Raw genomic sequence first — 17,558 nt, forward strand, 5'->3', positions numbered from 1 at the left:
ATGTAGCTATAACATCGTCTGCATGTTAATGATGTTGGGAAAACAACCAAGTTCTGTTCCTGAATTTAAAGAAGAAAAAGATTTGTATATATGGAAGCATAGAGCTGCCCCAGGGGAATATATACTTTGTATTGCTAGATTGTCTGAAAAATATCATTATATCGTACAAATATATTGTACAAACAACATAATTATATTTCACAAATCCTATGTGGTAACACTTTATTGTAAGGTACTGTAATAATGGTTACTTTATTCATAATAATCACAAATTAACAGCTAATAAGCGCTTATAAGATGCTTGTTAACATTTAAAAAACTGTATATACTGTAATAATGAATAAATAATGCTTAATAAGCACAAGTTGATAGTTAATGAGCGCTTATAAGATGCTTGTTAACATTTATAGATACTATATATACTATAATAATGGATAACTAATGCTTAATAATGACAAATTAATAGTTAATAAACACTATGATGGTATATTACTTTAGGTTGTACAAACATGATATTATAGAATGTGATGCGAGAGCTTGTAGAATGTGTGACGTCAGAGCTTGTAGAATGTGATGTGAGAGGTTGTAGAATGTGTGACGTCAGAGCTTGTAGAATGTGTGACGTCAGAGCTTGTAGAATGTGATGTGAGAGCTTGTAGAATGTGACGTCAGAGCTTGTAGAATGTGTGACGTCAGAGCTTGTAGAATGTGACGTCAGAGCTTGTAGAATATGTGACGTGAGAGCTTGTAGAATATGACGTCAGAGCTTGTAGAATGTGATGTGAGAGCTTGTAGAATATGACGTCAGAGCTTGTAGAATGTGTGACGTCAGAGCTTGTAGAATGTAATGTGAGCTTGTGTATAAAAAATCCACACACGTGAAATAAATGTAATGTCAAAAATGATGGTTAAAATGTATAAACTGATATTTACACATAAAATTACAGCTGCAAACTTGTAATCCAACATTTTTTTAATTACTTGCGTAAATGATCATTTACAACCACAACTCTCCGTTTACAACGTTTCAAACTTACTGCTACAGATGCACAAACTACTTTTCTCAGGTTTGCAGCTGTAATTTTATTTTATCTATTTATATATTTATTTTATTAAATATCAGTCTATACATTTTTCCCATCATTTGTGACATTACATTTATTGCACGTGTGTAACATTTTCATACACAAGCTCACATCACATTCTACAAACTCACATTTTGGAACATATCTTCCTTCATAAGCTCAGACTGAGGCAGCCAATGCTTTCCACTAATCTACAAAGGAGCCTCTGGGACAAATAACCAAACCTAAATACACATGAAAGCGTAAACAGGGCCAGTGGTTGGAGCACAACAATACTTGAAAGAGGTTTTGCAAAAGCGAAGAATTAAGTTGACCTCCGCACTCAGAGGATAGAAGTGGATATGAAAGGCAGCAGAGCAGCTGTGTTTAAGGCAGAGATGACAGAAACACAAAGTGTGAGTGAAGAAAATAGAAATAATTCATTCAGACTTGTGTTATCCTATAGGGGTGGGATCATATACTAGTTCACGATACGATACGATAGACCTGGGGGCCACATGTGACCCTCAGTCTAATTTGGTGCGGCCCCTGAAACAAAATTGTAATTCAGGAAATTGGAAGTTATGAAGCCCAACATACTGTAACACTCAAAACTCCAGAAACACAGAAAACCACAGCAAAATGCACAAAATGTCAACAAAAGTACGTAAAATGATAACAATGAAACACTTAACAACCACGTAAACACAAAATGACTACAAAACCGACAACATACACAAAAGGACTTCATAGACACACATAATGCCAACGAAATTGGTCAAAATGACAGAGAAATGCACAAAACGACAACGATAACACAAAAGTATAACAAAAACACACATAATGACTTAAAAAACACACAAGGCGACAAAAATGTGCCATATTGACAAGAAAATAGACAAAATGAATTCAAAAATGCACAAAAGGTCTAAAAACTTCAAAAACACCAAGAAAACCCACACAAAATGACTAATAAACCCTGTTTTTTCCTGTATTAATGCTCAGATTGGTCATTATTCTAAATGCTCACATAAATGTTGATAATGAATCAGACAATCATCTTTTTGTGGTCCTCGCTCTGATAGAAGTGTACAGCTCATCTCTACAATAGATGATAATGGGCCCAAAATATGGGACAAGAAAAGGGGGGGAAATTGCATTTGATTTGATTTTAACTCCAGACATACAGACTTACTTTGGGTTTGACCTTTTCAACTCAATATATAACATCAAAACAAAAATAAAAAATAAAACAATAACAATGTGGTGTGTATAGTAGATCAAGTGGATTTGTTTTCTTTTTTATCTGAACCTAAAAAGTTTTACTACAAAAAACCAAAAAAAACAAATTCAATTAGAAAACCACTGCACTGCAATGTGATTCTTAAGGACATTTTGTTCTTTGTCTGCAAAATGTGCATTTGTATCTATCAATAATCAATTCACTGTAATTTCTGCAAACATCACTGCCTAACTAATTAGTGATGATGAGATTATAATACATGGAAAGATTGATTACATTGTTTAATGCCTTCATGGAGTGTTTTTCAGCATCCGTTATTATTTGTTCTAAAGAATCAGTTTCACTGATGCATAGCGTCACCTGGTGGCTGTGGGAGGAATTGGTAATATTTTTTTTCAATTATCTGTAGGAATTAATCTGATTGATCAACTTCAGATTCATAAATAAAGACTTTCTTGGAAAATGAGAGAAGAGCAAAAACGAATGTAAAGCAAATCATTTACGGTAAATGCTTATTTTTCATAGAGTTATTTTTAACAAAGTATTCTTCATCAAAGCATATATTTTTTGAGCTGTGATACACCATACTAAGAACATCTCGAGACACTCAACCAACAAATGCAAAATTGTAGCCTGATGCAGTCACATTTTTTCTATTTAAAAACCGTCTGAGGGCTGGAGTGTTCCATTTCTTCATTTATGCACACACACACACACACACACTGTCACCCATACCTGTCCAACTCAATAAGAGCGCTATCATCTACATTTGGGATTACAGGATTATGTTCGGAGCTTGTGCTACTCACTTAGTATTCAATCACTCCAAAGTCACTAAAAAAGGATATTGACTTTTTTTTTTTTTTTTTTTGTTAAGCACAAATTACTGACAAAAAAAAAAGACAAAGAAAATGACAACTATGAGATTAAAAGTAGGTTTATTAAAAAAAGGAGAAAATTAAGGAAGAAAAATAAATTATATAAAAATGTATACAATATACAAGGGTTAGATACACTGTACAAATAGTTCAAATATGATAAATAAATAGGAAAAACAGAAACTGGTGAAGTTTATCCATGAGGCACTTGAAGGTTTTCAAACATTCTAAGCCAACAAAGGGCCATATAAATATAATAGATTTTACATTTAAAGCACTTATTAGCATTTATTATAAACTCTTGTCAGCTTAATTTATACCATGTCTTTTTTCTTCTTCTTCTTCTTTATTTTTTAAAGTAAAAACAGAACAGATTTAAAAAAGTTTCAATCACAGACAGTGTACCATTATTTTTCCTAACACCATTACACAAATGCCCCAAAACATTACAGTTTGTCTTCTCTACAAAAAAATCACAACTGTCTCTCAACAGTGCTCAGTTTCTGTGGATCTTCAGCATCAATCTGCTGTTCTAGCCTTTGTCTGCACTCCTGCTGGTAATCTTTGAGAACATTCACCACATCCTCACGTCCAAACTGCGTGGCATCATCAATAGGCAGGTTACCCCACCTACAGTCCCCAAAAAGAATACAATTAATTCATAATAATTAAAGATTACATAAGTATTATTTTCAGTAGAGACCTCTCCATCACATAAAAGCAACACATTTATTCCAACATTGCTTTAGAAGGAATTCAACATTTTCAGGAAAGTGTAAAGTAATGTGAAGTTATACATTCTAGCGTTTAAGTTTTTCTATCCATCCATCCAACCATCCATTTTCTGATTCACTTGATTTTTTCTTAAAAAACATTTAATATTAAAAGAAAGAACTGGCACAACTTGTCATGAGGTAAAGGATTTTAAAAACAACAAATAAAAAATGAAAAGACACTTAGACACTCACCTGTCTGCTACGAATGGATCAACCTTGCAGGTTTTAGTGAGAAACTTCACAACATCTAAGTGACCTAAAAAAAAAAATAGACACTTTCCCTCAAAGTCCACGATGAGAAAGTATTGTGTGCTTTATAACTGAATCAAACTAAAATTCTCACAATGGCCAAATACTGAGAATTCACAGATTTTTATATATAACATATCAGAATCAGGAAAAAAAACATTATTAATCGCCAAGGGCAACGAGCGGCATAGTAAACAAATAAAAAACAGCAATAAGATGACACAAAGAGGTTGTAAGTGGTTGACCAGCAACAAATGAAGGATAAGGTGCAACGATGGCGTGAGAGTGCCACATGCTTATGTATAAGTTAAAAAATATTGCAAATAAAATCAATAATAAATACATTAATATATACAGTATATATATATAAAGAAGTGGAAGAATACAGGAAGACATATGATAGGCACATTAGGGGAAAAATAATAACCACTCTATATTATGTGCAGTAAATAACATGGTAATGATTAATGAAGTCTATTAAAAGCAACAAACTCATGTAACTGAGTAATGGATCCAAATGAAAGCAAAGAGGCTGTGTGTACCTTCTGCTGCAGCGACATGAAGTGCTGTTCGAGAATCATAGTCTTTCTGATCCATATCCATGGAAAAAAGAGAAAACCTGTGGAGTGCACAAAAAACACATTAAAGCACTTCATATTCACATGCATTAAACAGCGTGTACATACCAAACAACGTTTTACATTTCCGTTTAAGTATTTATAAAAAAAAAGTTTTTGAAAAAATGAAAAAAGTAGCATACTGTGTGCTAAAGGAGATCAAAGGCCATGTCAGATGGAAATTAAGTGAAAAACCTACAAAGTCTAGGCCAGGATTCATTCAGAAGTTTTTCCGCACACGTAGCGACAGTCAATTTATCTTAGCATCTAAATTGTTTTTTTTTCATTATTATTACAGCACATCTGATCAACAATGAGTAACTCTACCTCCTGAGGGCCGACAAATCTCCATTATGAGCAGCAAACATGAGCTGAAACATCGACCCAATCTGCAAACACATAAAACTCACATGAGCACGTGGATAAGAAAACACATTAAAGGCGCATGGGGCAGAATCAAGAAATAAGACTGAATAGTGACACAACGGCCCTTAGGGTAAATGCAGTCATCAGCCAATTTAAAAAAAAAAGAGAATGCGCATTCATGTCCACAGAACTGCGCGGGAAATTCAGTACAAAATGCATCACACGATCTGTGTGAGAAATGTGCGTGGGCTCATTGTTTTTGGTTTTGAGTGCTTCATCACCCATTGGCATTAGAAGACTAGAAATTAATGTTAATTTTTTCACAAATCCTGCCCTATGCTCCTTTAAGGGCCTCAAACAAGTTAAAAGCGACTAACGTTGTCGTCGCCGGTCTGTTTGCGAGGGTCCTGCTTCTTCACAAAGTGCCTCAAGTCGTCATAATTGTGGAAATTAAACAGTGACACAAGCTCCTGGAAACGAGATGGAAAAACATTAAGAGGGAGAAAAAGTCATTAGTCATAAAATTGATAAAAACAAACCTATTTGACTTTAATGTTATTAATTTTCTAAGTTTTCTTTAAACACTGAAAACAAAATGAAGGCTATAAATGAAATGTATACAGAAATATATTGGATTATATAATAAACTAGAGCACTCAGACCTCCGCCAAGTAGCTCATTTCCACCCATATTGTGATTTAAAGAGTACAGCACGCACTTCCCTACCACTACTACATTACCCATAAGCCACCACGCTTAAAGAAGCAGACACATCCACCCATATTGTGATTTCCACGAGTGGTATTTTCTCATAAATGGTAATCCGAACATCACCAAAATGTAATCACCTGTCCCTTGTCCCATTAACAACATTTCCTGAAAATTTAATCCAAATCTGTTAATAACTTTTCAAGTTATCTTGCTAACAAACAAACAAATGAAAGGGCTTGTTCAGTGCGGACTTTCGAAAACGGCCAATCGGCAAACTTCAACCTGCTGCCAATTCAACATTCTGGATCGGATCCGCGCGAAACACGACATTTTGATAGAGGTCACAACCCGGCATCAATCCACCAAATTTGAATGAAATCAAAACTTATTTAAATTCCTGTATAGGAATTTTCCAACTTTCCAATGTTAATTTCAAAAAAATATCATCCTGCAAAATCTTGAACGAATCGATGAAAATCTGACGGAGATCAGGTGTTCCAATTGTCTCCATGGAGACAATGGTAGAATCAACAGTGATGATGTCAGAATTCCAAAATGTGGACGGGAAAATGAATGTGATATACTGCATACATTTCTAGATATTTTCTTTTGGTGGCCATAACATCACCAAAACTTACCGTATTTTTCGGACTATAAGGCGCACTTAAAATCCTTTAATTTAATTTTCTCACAATCGACAGTGCGCGTAATAATCAGGTGCGCCTTATATATGAAATTAACTACTTCAACATACTGAACTGAAAAAGTCAGTGTATTGTTCTGTATTTTATGTGTTAAACCTGAACAATGTTGACAGTTATTGTTAATGAGTTGAATAAAGTTTGACTTATCTGACTATTTTATTTCGCTTAATGCGTCTTAATAATAATAATAATAATAATAATAATAATAATAATAACAAACGGGTGCGCCTTATAGTCCGGTGAGCCTTATGTATGAAAATAGACCCAGTCAGACCCATTCATTGATAGTGCGCCTTATAGTCCGAAAAATACGGTAATCACACAGACACACAAACAAACATGACGACCAACTTACTTCCGAAAACTGTTTTCGCCCGTTTTTGAAAGTAACAGACAGACAGACAGACAGACAGACAGACAGACGGAGGATAAAACATAACCCTCCGCTCTGCGCTTGGCGGAGGTAATTATTAGTCATCTTTATGTTAAAACAATTTTCAAAATACATTTTGTTCTTGCCTGACAGAAATGAATCCCTCGAACACTGTTTCCAACCCTGTCCAGTGGAGGAGACCAACACATCATCCCCATGACGTTGGGAATTACCAGCAGGATCGCTCCAGAAACTCCTGATTTGGCAGGTAGTCCCACCTGGTGGACAGTGGCAACACACTGGACTCACACACACTACGCTGAGCTGAGCTTCCAGTGCGACGCTGCCGCCACATCTCGACGGGAACTCACGTGAAAAGCCATCTGACCAGAGAAGTCGTACATGCCACATGAATGCATGAGGGTCAGCGTGTTCCGCACCGCCTCGGCGCTCAGGACCCGCTCGTCTGTGATTGGACAGATTCCCCCGTTGGCCAGCGTGGCCGCCAGGACGCTGCCGGATTCACACGTCACTTCCATGGAACAAAGCTGGACAATTATTCTAACATTGGATTTGAAAGAAAAAAAGCAAAACGTGGATCGCTGATGCCTAAATATGACAAAAATGGTTCACCTGGAAGTAGAAATCCAGAGCGTCGATCATTTCCACTCCCGGAGGAAAACACTGATGAATAAACAAATGAGCAGTGAGACTCTTTTATTAATTGAAACATGTTAAAGATTATAAATATACGACGGTGCTACGAGATTAATGTCTTAAAAATAGCTGTTATTTTGTTAGATTTAAGTCGTAATAAATTGAGAATAGAGTCGTAATTTTAGAGAAAAAAGCCGTATCTTAAAAAAACTGATACAATGACTTTAATCTTGAAATATTACGACCTTAATCTCATAAAATTACAACTTTATTCTCGAAATATTACGACTTCAATCTTGTAGTGCCCAGATTGCTTTTCTTTTTTTTTTTTTTTTTTAAATGTAGCCCTAATATGCCATCAAATAAATAAGCAATTTTATAATAGGATTAATTTTATTATAATAATTTCAAAGAAAGTTGGGCTATAATAATTTTAAAATGTGAAAGGTATGACATCTTCATACTTTCTAATTAATTAAGAAAGTATTTAATTTTTTTTTTTTTTACATCAGTCCCAAAAACATTATGAACCTGAAATTATTAATAGGCACCAAAAAAATCTTTAGAATCTCCATAAATACAAATGACATCTTATTTGCACACAATATGTTTTATGTATTTTTTGCTGTTTTAAATAGATTATTTCATTGTATTCCTTATTTTCAGCACATCTCCTTTTTACAATATATTTGACATCTCTTCACAAACATTTTTTTTTTTTTTTTTTCTCAAAGCATAATTGATTTTATTTCTCTTTCTCTCAGCACTCACACCATTACGTAACTGACCTTCTTCTCTTTCATGTAGTATCCAATGGCAAAATTTCTGTCGCCCGTTTCTTTTTCGGACTGAAACCTGAGACGTAGCAGCAGCAGCAGAGGAAGGCGATCAATTATACAACGGCAGCAAAGGACATATGGTTTCTCTAAAACAGGAACTTTAGCAACATGTGTGCTCGACGGATTATTTAATCGTGCACTCACGTGGCATTGCTGAATCCTACGAATTCTTGCCCAGCAATTCTCTTCACAAAATTCATAAACTAAAGGGAGAAAAACAAAGAACTTTATTTATCCTGCATTTATGTCACGATGCCACAGGGTAGATAAGTATGCAACACAGTTGGGATGCATTCTTACTCACGTAATCAAACTTTTCGGCCTTATTAGTGCGAGGCTGCAAAGAAAATGCAGATTTACTGACATGCAAATATGCCGATTGTAATTGCTGACTTTGTTTGGTCGGAGCGTTCGTGACGTTCTGCTTACGACACAGTGTGTGGAAAACATTAATAATTCACTGATTGCATAATTTAGTGTTTTGTTATCAAGTTGGGAGGCCACTGAAAACACTAAACCTCAGAGAGAATTTCACAACACGACTGGTGTGAAAACATTCCTCATCAAGTTGAACATTTTCTACATTTTTTTTCCTTTTTTTTTAGAATATAAAACAATTTTCCACCGTAACAAATTTCTCAGCACAGATTTCTCTGCAAAAATGTTGCAATGTATTTATGTATTTTTTTTAATTTTAAACAACAATCCTGATATGTGCAGACTGAACTCATCATTTTCACATGTTTTACCTTGATAAGAGAGCTGATGACAATGGCTCCTGCATTGACCATGGGGTTATGAGGTTTATCTACAAAGAAGAAGAAGAACAAAGATAACTGGTCAGAATTGATGAGGGGGGAGTGTGTGTGTGTGTGTGTGGGGGGGGGGGGGGGGGGGGGGGGGTTATAAAAATGACAACTTAGTACAAGGGTACAATAATGGAGTCATTGTGTGTCTTTCCGTTGTCGTTTTGCACAATTTATTGTGATTTTGAGTCTTTCTATTTTCAATATGACTATTATTATTGTTCTCTTCTTTTGTATATTATTTCTCATTCTCACTCTTTTTTTTTTTAAACCTAGAATGACTTTTAGGACACCGACTGCAAAACATGAAAAATGACAGAAGAATATACAAAACAACTACAAAAATACTCAATAACAGAAAAATTTGCAAAACGCACAAACTAACATATATATGTGTGTGTATATATATATATATATACACAGTATATATAATCTTGAACCTGTTTTTGAAGTTATTTTGTGCGTTTTGTACATTTTTCTGTTATTGAGTTTTTTTTATAGTTGTTTTGTGTATTCTTCTGTCATTTTTCATGTTTTTATACCGTCATTTTGTGTATTTTTTGGAATCATTATGTGCGCTTACTTTGGGGGCCGAACAAAATGAATGTGGCCCCTGGTCTGCCAGTTAACATTGTCTGCTGTTGACCCTGGGCAATTGAAGCGTTTCCTCAGCAACAAAATGATTTCCCCTGAATTTTTTTTACACAGACAAATTACAAATCTTAAAACATAAAATACTGAGTGAGACCAGAGCAAAGGAATGCAGAGAAAACAAGTACATGTAGTTTGCCTAACCAGCTGTATCTAAGTTTTTATCTAGAGAACATGATTGGCAGCTTTGTGAACTCTGATCTGATTCATTTTATGACAGGAAAGGACAGTTGTGTAAATATAAGGTACAATCTGTTTTTTTTTTTTAAAGATAAAGCCTTGAAAGTAATCACTCAAATGTTCCCTGTAAACATGAATACATGTGACTGACTGCTTACTGGCTTCTACTGTAAGTGGGTCTTGTTTCTCACTTATGTCAACTGACTGTTGTGGAACGTGCACTAGTGACTAGAGCACAGTGCTATGATGTGACCCAACAGCTGAGGATGAGATCTTTCTCACCATCATCATCCAGTGAGAGCATGTTGAACTTGACCCCGCTGGGCTCCATGCCGACGTAACGGTGCACGTTTTCAGTTCCTAACTCGTGAACAGCGATGGCGTACTGCAGGGGCTTCACACATGACTGCAGGCAAAATGGCTGCTTGGTGTCGCCCACTGAGTGCCTGGTCAAAAAAAAAAGAATGACTCATAAAGAAAATTCAATTAAGCCTGGTGTCTTTCTGGAAGTGCAAGAAATCTACTTTGACTTTTGAAACTAGACATCCATCTGTGTCAGGACATTTTATTAGGCAATATTAATGTGAAAACATTTACTTGACTGATTTTGTAAAAAAAACTAGAGTGTACCCCCTAGTGCATTTATTTCCTGAACAGCATCAAATAACCATTACCAAAGCTGTGTTGTGATGTGTTTACAGAAAGGAACCTGAAAGGTTTTTGTTATCTTTTGGTTATCTTGGTTTTATTCATAAAAAAAAATAATAAAAAAAATCACAATATTCCAATATGAAGCTAAGTTTGGTTCTAAAGCTAGGTTTATTTACTTCCAAACTCTCCATTAGATTTACTTATTTTCATCTAAAATAACTTTAAAAACATGCAAAATTTACATTAGTGATAATTCAAAATGTCTAGAGAAGAAGCAAGGGTAGTTTTTAAAAAAAAACAAAAAAAACATATGAGTCCAAACAATACATATATTTTACCAAAAAAAAAAAAAAAAAAGCAAGTTGTTTTTAACCTTTTCCATCCTATTTTCCTTTTTTTTTTAAGCCTATCAAAAGTTACTGTGAAGATTAAAAGTTACTTTTACTAGCAAAAAAACCATGATCATACAGTAAGAAAAGACCTGAAATCGTGATTTTTTTTTGTACCTCTGACCATCCACCGTACACAACGACACACCCCACAGTTCTGGGCTAAACTTGGCTAACTGAGGAATATAATTTGCAACCTGCAGAGGAGGAAGAGTATGAGAGAAACACAGAAAGCATATATTTAAAAACACTTTATGAATGAGTTAGTGACACAGAGTAACATAGGTTTTTTTTTAAATAAATGTTACATTTAGTGCAGACATGACAACAACTATTAGAGAAAGCCTCAGCACTCTATACAATTCAGAAAACATAAACATTTTTATAATAACAATGAATAAAGGCTCATAAATACCTTGCCCTCATCTTGATTTTTTACAGTTTTGTAGATTTTGTTTATTTTTTCTGCAAACTCAGCAAACTCAGGAATGATGAACTTTTTTCTGAAGGCTTGCATCAACAGGGAAATGTTTCCTCCAACACACCTAATAAAGAAAACAACAACAACAACATAAAGCAGAGTTAGCCAATAAAACAGGTTTATGGTGCGTGTTTGTGTGCTGCCGCCACCAGTGAGAGCTGTTCTCTGCAGCTGTCAGACGTCACTCTGAACGGCCTTTGCTTTGATCAACATGACCATAAACAAACGCTGTTGCGTCTGAGCGCCCTCGACTGATCGCTGACTTTCACACTTCCAAGCATACCATGTACAGATAGAGGGAAAATTGCACAAGATGCAGCACACGCATGGACTGTGTGTGCACATGTGAGCTTCAGCTAAGAAACAAGATGACGATGAAGGTGAAAAAAAAAAAATGTCAAGGTTCTCAAAAAAGCTTTAATATTTTGGGCTCAGCATCTTGTAACATTATTGACCAGTTATTAAAATTTGGGTTTTATTCCATTTTTGAAAAATAACAATTTGGGTGTGGTTACATTTGAAATCGTTACGTATCGGGCTCTAACAAGGCATTTGTTTACACATGCAAGAAGGTTGCACACTTTAACTTCAAGTCTATCTGTACCTGCGACACATTTAAACTACACAATTTAACACTAGCATGTTAAATAAAATGATGACAGTTATACAGGTGGCGGTATTCTGGGTCAGTCGGACAACAGTGTGGCAGTACCAGAATTTAGTTCAACAAATTTGTCAAGATTTGAGATTTTTGCCATGTTGTGCTTTGGACAAGTAACAGACCTAAACACTAAAAACCTTGTTTTTAGTGTTTAAAGCAGCTGCTAGGTCACTTTCGAGGGACAAATCAGGCCCTTTGGAGCATCCAATTAGGCCCCAGGAGGAAGTAAAAATTGCAGAGAAAACATAAATCATTGTGTAAATGAAACTCAACACTCCTGGTTCTTATATTGCGTGATTGCAGTCATTTTTAATGTGAAACTCAAAATTCTTACAAAATCCTTTCGATTTCCTAAAATTATTACATAATATTTCCCTTAATTAAATTGAAATTGGTCATAAAATCATGTGAAGATCCTTTTGGGACTCATATTTATCACTTATTGTTTAAATTATGGTGGTTGCTTACATATTTTGTGTTTCATGTATACTTAGAAGTGCAAACTAGGGCACAATAATGCTGAAATGACTTGTTTTCCTGCATAAAATCTGTGGCCCACTTGAGGCCAAACTGCTTCATATTTGGCCCCTGAACTAAAATGAGTTTGACACCCCTGATCTACAGTATTCAGTGTATATTTACTCCTAAACATCCACGTGTCTTCTTTGTTTGTCACAGCTTTAATTTATTCACCGGCCATGAAGCAGGTACTATATGTCTAAACTAATTTAAGCTTGTCCTTCTAGGAACAATCCATCTTAAGGAAAGAATGGTTGACTTGTTCATGTGAGAGGATGTATTTTCAGTGTTTGTCGGAGAGGGCATTGGAGTTAATGGTCCCTTTACACAGGTCAGAGAGACTGAAAAATGGCTTAGTCTCTTATCAATCTCCGAAAAGTGCAGAAAACAAAAATGTCTGTGTAAAAGCTTCTGCACTCGTCAAGAGATCAACAAAACAACAGTCTCTACCACTGAGGTGGAAACCATTGGTCTATTATTGGACTCAAGACCAAGACTTTTGGAGGTCAAGACCATTAAAATCCATTTTAAAACCATGACAAGGTTGAACAGTTAAAGAGCATTGGCTACATTTACACAAGAGCTTTTATTTTCCTTTAATTCAGAATAAAAATTAAATCCTCTGTGATGAAATCTAAAAAAGGACCTTGTAAAAACCTAGTTCCGAATGAAAATGGCCATTTCAGATTAAACTTAAAGGCGACATATTATGAAAAAACCACTTTTGCAGTGTTTTTGAACATATGAGGTAACTTGAGTGTCCACCGGCACACAAAATGGGAAATAAACCCATCCATTCCTTTGTTTGTGGTCTGTGTAAGTCTTACAACACAGAGAAAATTACTCCGTTTCAAATTTTCTCAGTTTGTGACGTAACAAGTTAAATCGGGAATCGTTTTGCCTTCGAGATCTGACGTGTTTGTGACACAATGCGACGCAGTGGTTGGACAAAACAGTGGACTATCACCTTGAATAAACTATTCCTGTAGGGGTCTATTCTCCCCTCTGGACTGAAGCGCTTATTTGCGTGCCTGCAGTTACGCACCTCTATCCTGTGCGTATTCTCCCGTCCAGGTTCCTGACACTCCCACCACGCGTAAGTAGACCAAAAACGCGTAGTCTGTGAATGAAGGCGGTCTGAAGCAAAGGAGGCGGACTGGCATGATGTCATTTCTTTGGGGGCGGTCTAGAAATCACGAAACATGGAGTTTTCCGAAATGTCATGGAAATCCGTGAAAATTATAAAGTACACTTTTAATTTGAAACGCCTTCATTGATAAACAATGTAAGAGGATCGGCTGCATTCTTCTGTCCGAGTAACACCTACATTTTCTCCTTTTTTTGTAGTGTGGAGTGTTAGAAAAGGCTTGATCAAGTGATGTTACTCAGAGAACAATAGTCAACAATTCAAGTTCACTTCAGTTATTTTTTACTGTCAGTATATGGTGGGAACAACTGAGGGCGGGAACAAAAACAACAAAAACTTGTCGGAGCGCTTATATCGGAGATTTTAGATGCAGTCCGATAAAATCCGATATTCGTTTTCTGGCTGATATCGGAACAATATTCAATATCAATATTGGATCGGGACAGCCCTATCTATTATGCTGGTTTTTTGGTACATCTAGCAATGTAAGTAAGCCAGTATTTGAGGAAGTATTTACTCTCTCAAATTATGAAGATTTAAAATAAATCAGACAATATGCTAGCAGAGAAAATCAGACAATATGCTAGCAGAGAAAATCAGACAACCAGTGGATAACTAACCCACACTAACCACAGGAAAACTAAGCAAAGAGACCACTTTCAAACTCCAAAAAGATGATTAAATCCACATTACTATGTACAGCACACATGGAAAACGTGCTAACCACTGTTCAAAGCGTCACATCTCACCTGTGAAAAAGCTCCCTGTCGATCAACACCTCACCAACAGATTCCCGCATGATCTGACGAAGCTTGTCCATGGATTCTTTCAAACGAGGGTCGGACACGTGGAGGCCAGTTTTTCTCAGAGCCTGCAAAGTGAGCAAGTACTTCATATATATGCATAAAATATTAAAAATCAAACAAAAGCAACGAATGTGACAACTGGCTTCAAATAACTGGAAGGAGCGATTGTAATTATATTCTTACCGCAATAAATTGTGAGACTGGCACGTGTTCTCTTCCCTCTGTGATGGCGTAAAAGAGCATGTTTTCCACTCCACATGTAGGGCCACGTAGAGGCTTGTTCCTGGAGATGTGCAGGAAGTAATGTAAAATACACATAAAATAAGTTATCAGGCTGTTGTCTTTTTTTAAATTAAAAAAAAACCAAAAACAAAAAAATGACAACAAAAGCATTGAATTCTTGTTTAAACTAGGGGCATCCTGATCCAACTTTATCACTTCCGATACGATACTGATATTGCAGCCTTGCCTATTGGACGATACCAATACGATATCAGCACAAATCATACATACTTTTATTACTTAATTTGTAGTGTACACTTTTATAAAAGGTTTTATTGAACGATATTACTCAAACAGAGAAGAATAGTCGGCAACAGTAACAAGACAAACTATGGGTGACATAAAATGTAACCTTAAGCAAAAGAATATTCTACACTTGAAGAAAGTAAATAAAAAAAGAATGAAAAATCCTTGAAAAAATACCTTTAATAAATCCAATAAAACAATATTTATTATCATCAGAGAATTTTTTATCCAATACTTGCTGGTATTAAACTGATATCAATATCAGATCTGCACACCCTTATTTAAAATAAAAATGTAACCTTAAACATGAGGATATTCTACCCTTGAATAAAATAAATAAAAAACAATTAAAACCCTAAATCACACCGTTAATAAATCCAATAAATCAATTTTTATTATTATCAAAGATTTTTTATCCAATACTTACCATTTTTTTGCTGATATTAAACTGATATCAATATCAGATCTGCACACCCTTAATTTAAAATAACATTTAACGTTAAACGTAACAAAATTTTACACTTGGATAAAACAAATAAAAATAATTAAAAGCCCTAACCAATACCTTTAATAAATCCCAAAAAATAATGTTTATTATTATTGGAGATTTTGAATCCAATTCTCATCATTTTTTGCTGATATTAGACTGATCAATATCTGATCAGCACACCCTGATTTAAAAATCACAAATTCCATAAAAACTGACTATAACAAGCATAGTTAGAAATCAAGCAAGATAGACATAAAAAATAAATAGGGAATGTCGCGATATAACTTTTTCACTTCCGATACGATACCGATATTGCATCCTTGTTTATTGGGCGATACCAATACGATATCAGCACGACATCAGCACAAAATCATACATACTTTTATTTATTACTTATTTTGTAGTGTGGAATGTTAGAAAAAGCTTGATCAAAGTCCGATAAAATCCAATATTCCTTTTCTGGCTGATATCGGACCGATATCGGACCAATATCGGACCGATATCCAATATTAATATCGGATCGGGACACCCCCTAAAAATAAATATTGTTTGACTTTTATAGTTTAATTGAGTGTTCCTATTTCCATCAGTAGGTAGATAAGTTTATATTAGGGCTAGGCAATATATCAAGGTCTCTAATTTGTTAAGTGTCTCCTAACCCAAACCTTCCACTAAACAAGCCACACTACAGAACTCACTCACACGTGCTGTCCTTTGGAGGAGAAAAAAACAAAAGTGGCACATATTGTGCAGCTGTTTATTAATAAATGTCTGTATGGCATGTGTCATCAATTTTAACCATGAATTGTCTTTCTGGTCAGACTTTATTTTAATTCAAATTATCAAGATTTAAATCGTATATAGTCAATTTGAGAAAAAATATCGAGGTATGAATTTTGGACCATATCGCCCAGCACTAGTTTATATATATATCCGAGTCTCAAGATGAGTGACTTACGGTTTGAGTGGGAAGTGTTCCAGCTGTGCTGCGCCAGGTGGTGGTCGAAGGGTCTCTGTGGTGGATTTGGAGCTCAGACAACATGATGGCTGGATGGTGAAGCCCTTCCTCGCTGTGTCAGTGTTTTTGACAACCAGCTGAGTGGATTTGGACAGACGCAGAACTCTCAGACAGTGCATGACAGCGACCGTAGACAGCACAGATAGATGCTGAACACGCAGAGTTTAAATAGAGACAGCTCTACGATATCAGCGTGTAGTTTAAGCTCCTCCTCCTCCTGTCAGGACAACACATGGACGAGTCAGGCTGAGACTGTTGCCTTCAGGGGCTGTCGGAAATACGTAGAAGTAATAGCAGTAAAAGTTAAAATAAATAAATAAATACTTACAATCTTTTGAATAATTAATTAGTATTTTTATTACTTCTAGAATTGTTACTTTCTACTACTACAACTAACCTGTTACAAGTCGAGTAACAGGGTTAGGTCAATTATAATTGTAATCACGTAATTGATAATTAATTACAATTATGGTGTAATGTAATTACGATTGCAATTCAAACAAACTGTTGCTGTCGTAACTGAATTGTAATTGAGTTTAGATAATTGACTTCGTAATTGTAATTGCAATTGAAAATCTACAAAAATTGTCAATTGGAATTTAACGCAAAACTGGTGAGCCATGTTACAGTTCTACGTACACTTCTACACATATGCAGGTAACAATTATTGAAACATGTTTCATATCAAGGTTTTCCGCATTTTAGCATTTAGAACTTTTATTAGGTTATTTATTTCGGGCTCAGTAATTTGTGA

General features: G+C 35.3%; 1 protein-coding gene across 2 annotated transcripts; it reads right to left on the reverse strand.

The window, feature by feature from the left end:
- Positions 1 to 3,228: 3,228 nt before the first annotated feature.
- On the reverse strand, positions 3,229 to 17,007 carry gls2b (glutaminase 2b (liver, mitochondrial)). Of its 2 annotated transcripts, XM_028446699.1 has the most exons (18): positions 16,745 to 17,007; positions 14,952 to 15,051; positions 14,712 to 14,833; positions 11,570 to 11,699; positions 11,272 to 11,351; positions 10,397 to 10,560; positions 9,227 to 9,285; positions 8,782 to 8,814; positions 8,622 to 8,680; positions 8,427 to 8,493; positions 7,615 to 7,665; positions 7,353 to 7,529; positions 7,128 to 7,259; positions 5,571 to 5,663; positions 5,155 to 5,216; positions 4,753 to 4,829; positions 4,154 to 4,217; positions 3,229 to 3,815 (listed from the first exon to the last, which is right to left on the reverse strand). In XM_028446699.1, the coding sequence occupies exons 1-18, from the start codon at positions 16,921 to 16,923 to the stop codon at positions 3,659 to 3,661; spliced, it is 1,806 nt and encodes a 601-aa protein (XP_028302500.1). In that variant the 5' UTR covers positions 16,924 to 17,007; the 3' UTR covers positions 3,229 to 3,658. The 2 variants fall into 2 exon arrangements, with proteins under 2 accessions (XP_028302500.1, XP_028302501.1); XM_028446700.1 differs by lacking the exons at positions 14,712 to 14,833; positions 14,952 to 15,051; positions 16,745 to 17,007 and adding an exon at positions 11,785 to 11,809.
- Between the last annotated feature and the right edge of the window lie 551 nt (positions 17,008 to 17,558).

The sequence above is a fragment of the Gouania willdenowi genome, chromosome 5 (genome assembly GCF_900634775.1).
Source record: "Gouania willdenowi chromosome 5, fGouWil2.1, whole genome shotgun sequence".
NCBI classification, from domain to species: domain Eukaryota; kingdom Metazoa; phylum Chordata; class Actinopteri; order Blenniiformes; family Gobiesocidae; genus Gouania; species Gouania willdenowi.

Excerpts from the sequence above, each read along its gene's own strand:
- gls2b (XM_028446699.1), bottom strand. The coding sequence starts at position 16,923 with ATGCACTGTCTGAGAGTTCTGCGTCTGTCCAAATCCACTCAGCTGGTT. Across the intron at positions 7,666-8,426 it reads ACTACATGAAAGAGAAGAAG|TGTTTTCCTCCGGGAGTGGA; the intron begins GTCAGTTACGTA and ends TTTATTCATCAG. Across the intron at positions 5,217-5,570 it reads AACAGACCGGCGACGACAAC|ATTGGGTCGATGTTTCAGCT; the intron begins GTTAGTCGCTTT and ends ATGTGTTTGCAG.